Genomic DNA, 8,832 nt, shown 5'->3' with positions numbered 1-8,832 from the left:
TTTTCTTTCTCAAGATTGTTTTGGCTATTCATGGTCTTTTGTGTTTCCATACAAATTGTAAAATTTCTTGTTCTAGTTCTGTGAAAAATGCCATTGGTAATTTGATAGGGATTGCATTGAATCTGTAGATTGCTTTGGGTAGTGTAGTCATTTTCACAATGTTGATTCTTCCAAGCCAAGAACATGGTATATCTCTCTATCTGTTTGTATCGTCTTTCATTTCTTTCATCAGTGTCTTATAGTTTTCTGCATTCAGGTCTTTTGCCTGCAAGAGATTTCTGAGCATTAATTTTGTATCCTGCTACTTTACCAAATTCATTGATTATCTGTAGTAGTTTTCTGGTGGCATCTTTAGGATTTTCTATGTATAGTATCATGTCATCTGCAAACAGTGACAGTTTTACTTCTTCTTTTCCAATCTGTATTCCTTTTATTTCTTTTTCTTCTCTGATTGCTGTGGCTAAAACTTCCAAAATGATGTTGAATAATAGTGGTGAGAGTCTTGTTTCTGATCTTAGAGGAAATGTTTTCAGTTTTGAGAATGATGTTGGCTGTGGGTTTGTCATATATGGCTTTTATTATGTTGAGGTAGTTTCCCTCTATGCCCACTTTCTGGAGAATTTTTTAATCATAAATCAGTGTTGAATTTTGTCAAAAGCTTTTTCTGCATGTATTTCACCTGTGCTTTTGTTGTCACAGCTAAGAAGCTCTGCCTAACCCAAGGTTGCAATGACTTATTCTTAAGTGTTATTCTAAGAGCTTTATAGTTTTTGCTCTTATATTTAGGTCTGCGGTCCATTTGGAGTTAATTTTTGTCTATGGTATGAGAAAGGGGTCTAACTTTATTCTTTCACACATGGATATTCAGGCATCCCCACCCCATTTGTTGGAAATACTTTGCTTCCCCCCCACTTAATTTTCTTGGCACCCTTTTCAAAAATCAGTTGACCAGAAATGTAAGGGCTCTCTTCCTTTTAGTGGTTTGTTATGTGCTTATTCTTTTGAAATTAAGGCAGAAAATCTCTCAGACAAAGGTGAAAAAAAAAGTCTTTGAAAAGCCCTAAAGAAGACATTCTAGGAAAATGGTGCTACAGAGAATAACCACCTTCTCTGGAGAGGCTGAAGCCCTGTCCAACATGTCACAAACATGGAGAAACATACGTGTTAGGGGAATTAGACTTGGGTCAGTGACCTAGAGCCTCTACCTCCGCATCTGTGATATGTCCCAATGTTACCAACCAGGGTTCTTGGCCTCCTCAATCAATAGAAATTAATCAGAGGCCAGAGAAGAAATTCAGCCAAGGCTTTATTGGGGCCCCTGCTGCAGCAGTGGGGAGCAAGAACAAGTAACAAGTTCCCTTACTGGCTTGCTCACCGAGGTGGGGGGAGCTGGTTCCTTATACGGGATGAGGGTAGGGGTGTGTCCAGGGGTCGGGCCAGAAGGGTGGCTTAGGTGGTTTGCCCACCCCTTTGGTGGTGGTGGTGTGCAGGGGGCATGCGCAATACCCTGCTTTTGCTCCCAACCCTCTGCTTTTGCTCCTGGCTCTACAGAAGTGGCAGTTGGGCTTTTTGGTCTCTTTGTATCTTGTTGTCCATAACTTGCCCCAACTGCTCAAGCATGCAGCTATTTTTAGACCCTTATAGTTTCTTTGTATCCAGGTGCAAGCACTGCAGCAAAAGGTCTCAGCCTGTCTCACCAACAAGTCCAAGTGAAAGTTATGTCTTGTCACTACACAAGGTTTCGGGGATCCATCCTACTTAGCTATGTGGAGGAGGATGTTGAGAAGGGGGTATTCTGAGTGGCTGTCAACCTCTCTGAGCCTCGAAGGTCTCTTCTGTGAGATGGGAAAGATTTGGGGAATACATGAGCTGAAGTGTGTGAACACGCTCTGTAAGCTGCAAAGTGTTGCCAATGTTACTGGTGGTGACGGAGAGCTGCAAAGTGTTGCCAATGTTACTGGTGGTGACGGTGGTAATGATACCGAAAGGCAGACTCTCAGGGCTGGGACTTCAAAGGCGGCCAACTTGACCCCATCCCAATGCTGGGTCACTTCTCTGATATTCCTGCAAAGTGGCCACCCAGCCTGAACCCCTCTAGTGACAGAGAGCTCAGAGTGTCCTGAGATGGCTGTTCTGTGCTTGGTCTTTCTACGTTAGAAAGTGTTCTCTCCTCTTGAGTGGAGCAATCCTAATCTAATATCAGCCACGCCAGGCACTGTAAGAGGTGCTTCTACACAGCATCTTATCTGATTTTTCAGATAACCCTGTGAGGTCAATATACGACTACACGCCCCCATTTAATAAGTGGGGAAACAGGCTCAGAGAGGTTAAGTGACTTGCTCAGGGGCCCACAGCCGGTAAAGATAGATGCAGGCATAATTTGAACCCGAGCCCATCTGACTCCAAAGCCCCCGCGCGTGACCTCTGGGCTGTTTGGTAGCCTTCCCCCATCAATTCCCAAGCAAGGGTCTCAGTTTGGTCCCTGGGGGCTACTTGGCGCAGGGCTCAGCGCCTTCTTGTCCGCACTGGCCCTTGACCACTAATCTCTGCCAGATGTTCACCTCACCAATGTCGCCGTGCAAAAGACGTCTCCCGACTACCACCCAAAGAAGGTGAGGAACCTGGGCTTCTGCCCTCCAGGTGTGGCCTCTGGGACTGGGCTGGGGTGAGGAGGAGGGATGCCAAGGAGCCCAAGAGAGTTCTCCAGCAAGGTCAGGTCACCCTTCCCGTTTGCAGGGCCCAGGGCAAGAGTACAAATGGAGGCCCACACATCATGTGTCTAAATATTTAAGAGTTACAAATCAAACGAACACATCCTTTAAAAATATGTGTTGTATCCTCCTACCTTGACAGATATACTCCTATCATCTATCTATCTATCTATCTATCATCTATCATCTATCTATCTAATAACGTGCAAGGCCAGGTTCATATTTAGAACACTCAGACTTCTCAGAGTTAAAAGCCAGAACAGAAGAGCACAGGAAGAAATGGTCCCCAGCTCCCCATCACCCCAAGGGGGCTTCCTGAAAACACACACACACACACACACACACACACACGCACGCACACCCAAAACAGCAAGCTGTTGGTGGCTCCCTGGGCCTTGGGGTGCACACATGGTCAGGGCAGTCTGTCTGCATAAGGGCAGGCCCAGGGAGGAAGCTGGCGCAGGGCATTTGGTCAGGGACTTCTGGGGTGGTGGATAGCAGGCTGTGCTCTAGAAAGAGAAGCACAGGCTCTTGGGCGTGTAGAATCTTCGCCCCTCAAGGAGGGACACACTTGGGGTTCTCCTCATCACAGGACTCAGGGCTGGGCCCCTCTCGTCCAAGCCTAGGGGCTGTGCTGATGGTAAATGATGGTCTGGACGGGCCAGGTCCAGGTTGACCGAGGCTCCCTCTCCCAACCCGGCGGCGGGGTCCCAGGGCTGCAAGTGGATGCTGCAGCGCTTCCGGCAGTATCTGGCGTCCAAGCATGGGCCCAAGGCAGTGGAGACGCTCTTCGGTGACATGGACAACATCTTCATCAGAAGCCTGCAGAGCGTACAGAAGGTGATCATCAGTGACAAGCACTGCTTCGAGCTGTATGGCTATGACATCCTCATAGACCAGGACCTCAAGCCGTAAGTGGATGGGCTCGCAGCCCGGAGAGCCTGGAGGGATGTTTCACACACTCTGCACCCAGACTGCCCGGGTTTGAGCTCAGCTCTGCCACTTCCCAGTGGGGCACACTTTTTTTTTCTGTGCCTCAGCTTGCCTGTCTATAAAATGGTCACTGTGGGACTTCCCTGGCGGTCCAGCAGTTGAGACTCTGCACTTCCACTTCAGGGGGCACGGGTTCGATCTCTGGTCGGGGAGCTAAGATCCTGCATGCCGCGCGGTGCGGCCAAAAAAAAAATTAAAAAATAAAATAAAATGGTCACTGTGCCTATAAGATTGTTATGAGGAAGAAGTGAGGTACTGAGCCCCATGCCTGGCACTGAGGCCTTTCCTGAGCATCTGCTGAGTCAGCGATCCTCCCCTCCTATCAGGCAAGAAGCTTCCCCTCTGTTAGTCCTGGTGCTTTGAGGATGCAAAGTGCCATGTAAGGGAATACTGTTACCATGTCGATCCCTGCCAAGAATTTTGTGCCCTCCCAGTGCCCACGAGGAGGCTGAGCTGATGAGTAGAACAAACCTGAACTATCAGGGAACACAGTGATGGCCCTTACGTGATACAACAGGGCACAGAAGCCCAGTGGGGTTGTTGAGGCAGCTTGAGGTCATGCAGTAAGTCAAGGGCTGAGCCAGGCCCAGGCTCCATGTTCCTGGGCTGAGCTGCTCCCACAGCACTGTGGTTCCTGGACCCAACCCCCTCCCCAGGGTCACTGTATAGCTGTTGAGGGGCTTTCTGAGCCAGGAGCAGGAGCCCTAGAGCAAGACCTAAATCGGGCCCATGTTCAAGAGAAACAGGGGCCGGGCACCAGCGGGTCTCTCTCCCTTGCCCCCGGGGATGCAAGATGTGCTATGGGCATTAAAGTGGACACTGAAAGGGGAAACAAGCTTGGCAGGAGGCAGAAGATAGTGGAAAGGGGGCCCCAGTCTCCCACTGACCTGCTGGGTGAACCCTCCCCTCTCTGTGCCCCAGATTCCTGTCTGTAAAATGACAGGGTTGCACAGCAAGCGGTTGCAGGCTGGCGGCCCTTGGGCTGCTTTTGGCCTGCAGACACTTTGAGTTTGGCCTTCAGAATGTTTTTTCATTTGGTTGATTTTCATTGACAGTCTCCAATAACTGGAAGACGTTTACACAAAAATCTGGATTTTTTGGCTTTTCTGGAAGAGTCAGAGGATCTTGCAATTCTGGGTTCACATTCTCACAGGGCAACGCTCTCCTAGAGCCTCCATAGCCACCCCTTTAGACATGGAATGCTCTTTCCAGCTCACCACAGTCCCTACCCCTCCCTGCTACTCCCCACCCCGTGACGTGGCAGGCCGGTTACCATTTATGGGCAAAGTTTCACTAGGAAAGGAGTTTTTCTTGTACTCACAGCTCGTTTGAAAGAAGGAAAAGCAATAATAAGCATGAGGGCAGCAAAATCATTCTTACCCCCACCAACTTGCTTCATGTAAGTCACCACCTGGACCCTGTGGGGATTGCCCAAGTTCGTGGCGTTGTTTTCAAAAGTTTTGTGCTTCCCTGGTGGCGCAGTGGTTAAGAATCCGCCTGCCAATGCAGGGGACACGGGTTCGAGCCCTGGTCCGGGAAGATCCCACATGCCACGGAGCAGCTAAGCCCGTGCGCCACAACTACTGAGCCTGCGAGCCACAACTACTGAGCCCGCGTGCCACAACCACTGAAGCCTGCGCGCCTAGAGCCCACGCTCCACAACAAGAGAAGCCACCACAGTGAGAAGCCTGCGCACCGCAACGAAGAGTAGCTCCCGCTCGCTGCAACTAGAGAAAGCGTGCGCGCAGCAAGGAAGACCCAGCTCAGCCAAAAACAAATAAATTAATAAATTCATTAAATTAAAAAAAAAAGTTTTAGCCCCTGAAACCTTTCTTCAAATGGAAATGCGGAGAGAGCAGCCCTGGTTGAATTGAGGGTGAGACCCAGGCACCCTATCTAGCCTGTCAGTGAAATTCCAGGGGCCTCAGGGACCAGGTAAACTTAAGATTCTCTACTCCCCTCCCTCCCCAGGTGGCTCCTGGAGGTCAATGCATCCCCATCACTGACAGCCAGCAGCCAGGAGGACTATGAGCTCAAGACCTGCCTCCTGGAAGACACCCTGCACATCGTGGACATGGAGGCCAGGTGAGGGAGAGCAACCTTGCTCACGCATCCCTGTACTTGACAATCAGGGTTCCCACCGAGGATAGAGAACTCAGAACCTTGGGACTTGAGAGGCCCTCAGAGATGGCTCCGTCCCCCCCGCCCCACCATTCTACAGATGGAGAAACTGCAATGTCCACACAGGGTCAGATCCTGGCCCAGGGACTCCACCCTGTCCCAGCAGAGCAGGCCAACTACAGCTTTCTGAGATTTGGTCCAGCAGGATTTCCTCAATCTTTCCTGACTGTGGGACCCTGAACCACTCACTTCACCTCTCTGAGCCTCAGTTTTCTCATCTGTAAAATGGGAGATTTCATATCTATCTACCTCTCAGGTTTGTTAGATTAATTTACCAAGATAATTTACTATAAAGTGTGTAACTCACAGAAAGTGCTCAGTAAGAGGCTATTTATTGATATAACGATGTGTATATAATAGAACGATCCAGGGTTTGACTTCAGGAATGGCTCAGGCAGTGTTGGCTGGTTTGTCTGTTCTCACTTCCCTCTCTCTTATCTCTTTCCTCCATATTAACTTTTCCCCAATTATTCCGGCAAAAGTTTGAGGGCTGACTCTCATTGCTCATTGGTGGGGATTGAGTCGCATGCCCATCCCGGAACCAATCACTGTGACTCTGATTGACCTGGCCTAGGTATTGTGCCCACCTCCCAGGGGGTGGGGTTAACCCCACCTGAGCCATGAGAGTGAGAGGGGGAGGCATGGTTTTCCAAAGAAAAACCCAGGTACCCACAGGCTAAAAAAAAGGTGAAATGTATGCTGAGCAGGCAGAACCTCAGGTGTCCACTATATCCACCATCACTTATTCATTCAACAAACATTTGAACCCCTACTATGTGCTAGGCCTTGTGCCACACACTGGGGACACAATAAAGGACACGACAGGCCTAGTCCCTGCCTTCATGGAGTCTGTGGTCTGGGAAGAACAGCAGACTTTAAACCAGAAAGCACGAATAGGTGCATGTTACTGGGGGCAAGTGTGGAAGCCTGGGGACAAATGGGGGATGACCCCTCTGAGGACTGTGTGGGCGCCTGGGAAACGGCCAGTGAACGGATGGACAAAAGAAGGTACTCTGACAGGGTGGGCACCAGTCAGGTGCAGGGAACGGTCAGGGACCTGGCTTGAGTCTTAGGGCCCTACCAGGTGCACCCTCATTAACCCTTTTTGTCTCCTGCCTGTCCAGACTCACGGGAAGGGAGAAGCGAGTGGGAGGCTTCGACCTCATGTGGAACGATGGCCCTGTCAGCAGAGAAGACGGGGCTCATGACCTGTCGGGGCTGGGGAACTTTGTGACCAACACGCACCTTGGTATGTGGGGCCGGGTGGGGAGTGGGCACCAGGGATGAGTCATGGGAGGTGCCAAATAGTCTAAGAGGCAGCTTGCCACAGTGGTTAGACTGTTTTAATTTGATCTACAATTTACCAGCTGTGTGACCTTGGGCAAGGGACTTACCTCTCTGTTCCTCATCTGTAAAACAGAGATTAAATAGTTTCTGTCTTAATATATGCCTAGAATACTGCGGGGCACGTAGTGAGAGATATTATTAATCTGTCACGAGGTGGATTTCAAAAGGCTTAAGTGGCACCCAAACAAAAAGCATGATATGTTGTTAAGAGAAATTAAGGACTTCAGGGCTTGACTTTAAATTTGGTTTTTCAAAAGTGAAAAATTTCCCTGACTATAAAAATTATTCATACTCATTGTAGAATATTTGAAAATTAAAGAAGAAAATGAAAAAAAAACGTCCAGATGTAACCATCTTTAACAATCTGGTGTATTTCCATCCAGTTTTTCAAAAATGCATATATTCATACTTTTTCTTTTACAAAATTGGCATTGGGCTGGAGCTTTGAGTCTAACTTTCCCATGTAGCGTTTTTCATCTCATTCAATAATAAGAGCCTCTCTTTTGGAAACATTCTATGGCCAGGTCCAGACTAACTATTTTACATACGTTATCTCATTTAATTTTTAGGCAGTTTTTATTATTTTACAGATGAGGAAATGGCCTCCAGATGTTACATCATTTGCTGATGGTCTTGGTTATAAGTGGTGAGCGGGGACTTGAACCCCAATCTGTCTGACTCCAAAACCCGAATGCTTGGCCGCTACTGCTTGTCCCTTAGCACAATTAAAACAAAAATTACCATATGGCTGTAAAACATCCCCAAATTTATGAAATCAATTTCATATAATTGAGCATTTGGCATGATTCCAGTTTTTCACTTTTATAAATAATCCGCTGAGAACATCCTCTCACATAAAGCTCAGCTGAAACTCTGGCTGTTTCATTAGGACAGATTCCTAGGAATAGAATTACTGGGTCAAAAGGATGGACTTATTACAGTCAAATTGCTTTTTAGAAATATTACGCAAATTTGCCAGTTCTGAATTTAAAACAACAATAAACCTTTGCCAACTTCATAGGTTAAAATATTGACTTGTTGGGCTTCCCTGGTGGCGCAGTGGTTGAGAGTCCGCCTGTCGATGCAGGGGACACGGGTTCGTGCCCCGGTCCGGGAGGATCCCACATGCCGGGGAGCGGCTGGGCCCGTGAGCCATGGCCGCTGAGCCTGCGCGTCCGGAGCCTGTGCTCCGCAACGGGAGAGGCCACAACAGTGAGACGCCCACGTACCGCAAAAAAAAAAAAAAAAAAAAAAAAAAAATATTGACTTGTTTTCTGTGCATTCCATTGATTATGGGTGGGGTTTCAGATTTAAAATTTGCATTTCTTCTTTTGTAAGCTGTCCATACTCTATTTTTCAATGGGCTTACATTTTTCTAAATTTTTAAAGGCCTTGGATATTAATATATTGAGGATATTATCCCTCTGTCAAACTTATTGTAAACATTTTCCTGAGTTTGTCATTTGCTTTTTAAATTTTGTTTGTGGCATTTTTTTCTCTCTTTTTTTTTTTTTCTTTTTGTGGTACGCGGGCCTCTCACTGTTGTGGCCTCTCCCGTTGCGGGGCACAGGCTCTGGACGCACAGGCTCAGCGGCCATGG

General features: G+C 48.0%; 1 protein-coding gene across 1 annotated transcript in view; it reads left to right on the top strand.

Moving 5' to 3' along the window:
* TTLL9 (tubulin tyrosine ligase like 9) overlaps nucleotides 1-8,832 on the top strand; it is a 47,765-nt gene that overhangs the window by 36,153 nt on the left and 2,780 nt on the right. The window contains exons 8-11 of the mRNA XM_024128573.1: nucleotides 2,554-2,612; nucleotides 3,426-3,622; nucleotides 5,676-5,789; nucleotides 7,010-7,134. Of these exons, the coding sequence (XP_023984341.1) occupies nucleotides 2,554-2,612; nucleotides 3,426-3,622; nucleotides 5,676-5,789; nucleotides 7,010-7,134 (495 nt within the window). The remainder of the gene's footprint in view (nucleotides 1-2,553; nucleotides 2,613-3,425; nucleotides 3,623-5,675; nucleotides 5,790-7,009; nucleotides 7,135-8,832) is intronic.

This window comes from Physeter macrocephalus, chromosome 14 (genome assembly GCF_002837175.3).
Source record: "Physeter macrocephalus isolate SW-GA chromosome 14, ASM283717v5, whole genome shotgun sequence".
In the NCBI taxonomy this organism is placed as follows: Eukaryota; Metazoa; Chordata; class Mammalia; order Artiodactyla; family Physeteridae; genus Physeter; species Physeter macrocephalus.
This window is presented reverse-complemented; position numbering and strand designations above follow the sequence as displayed.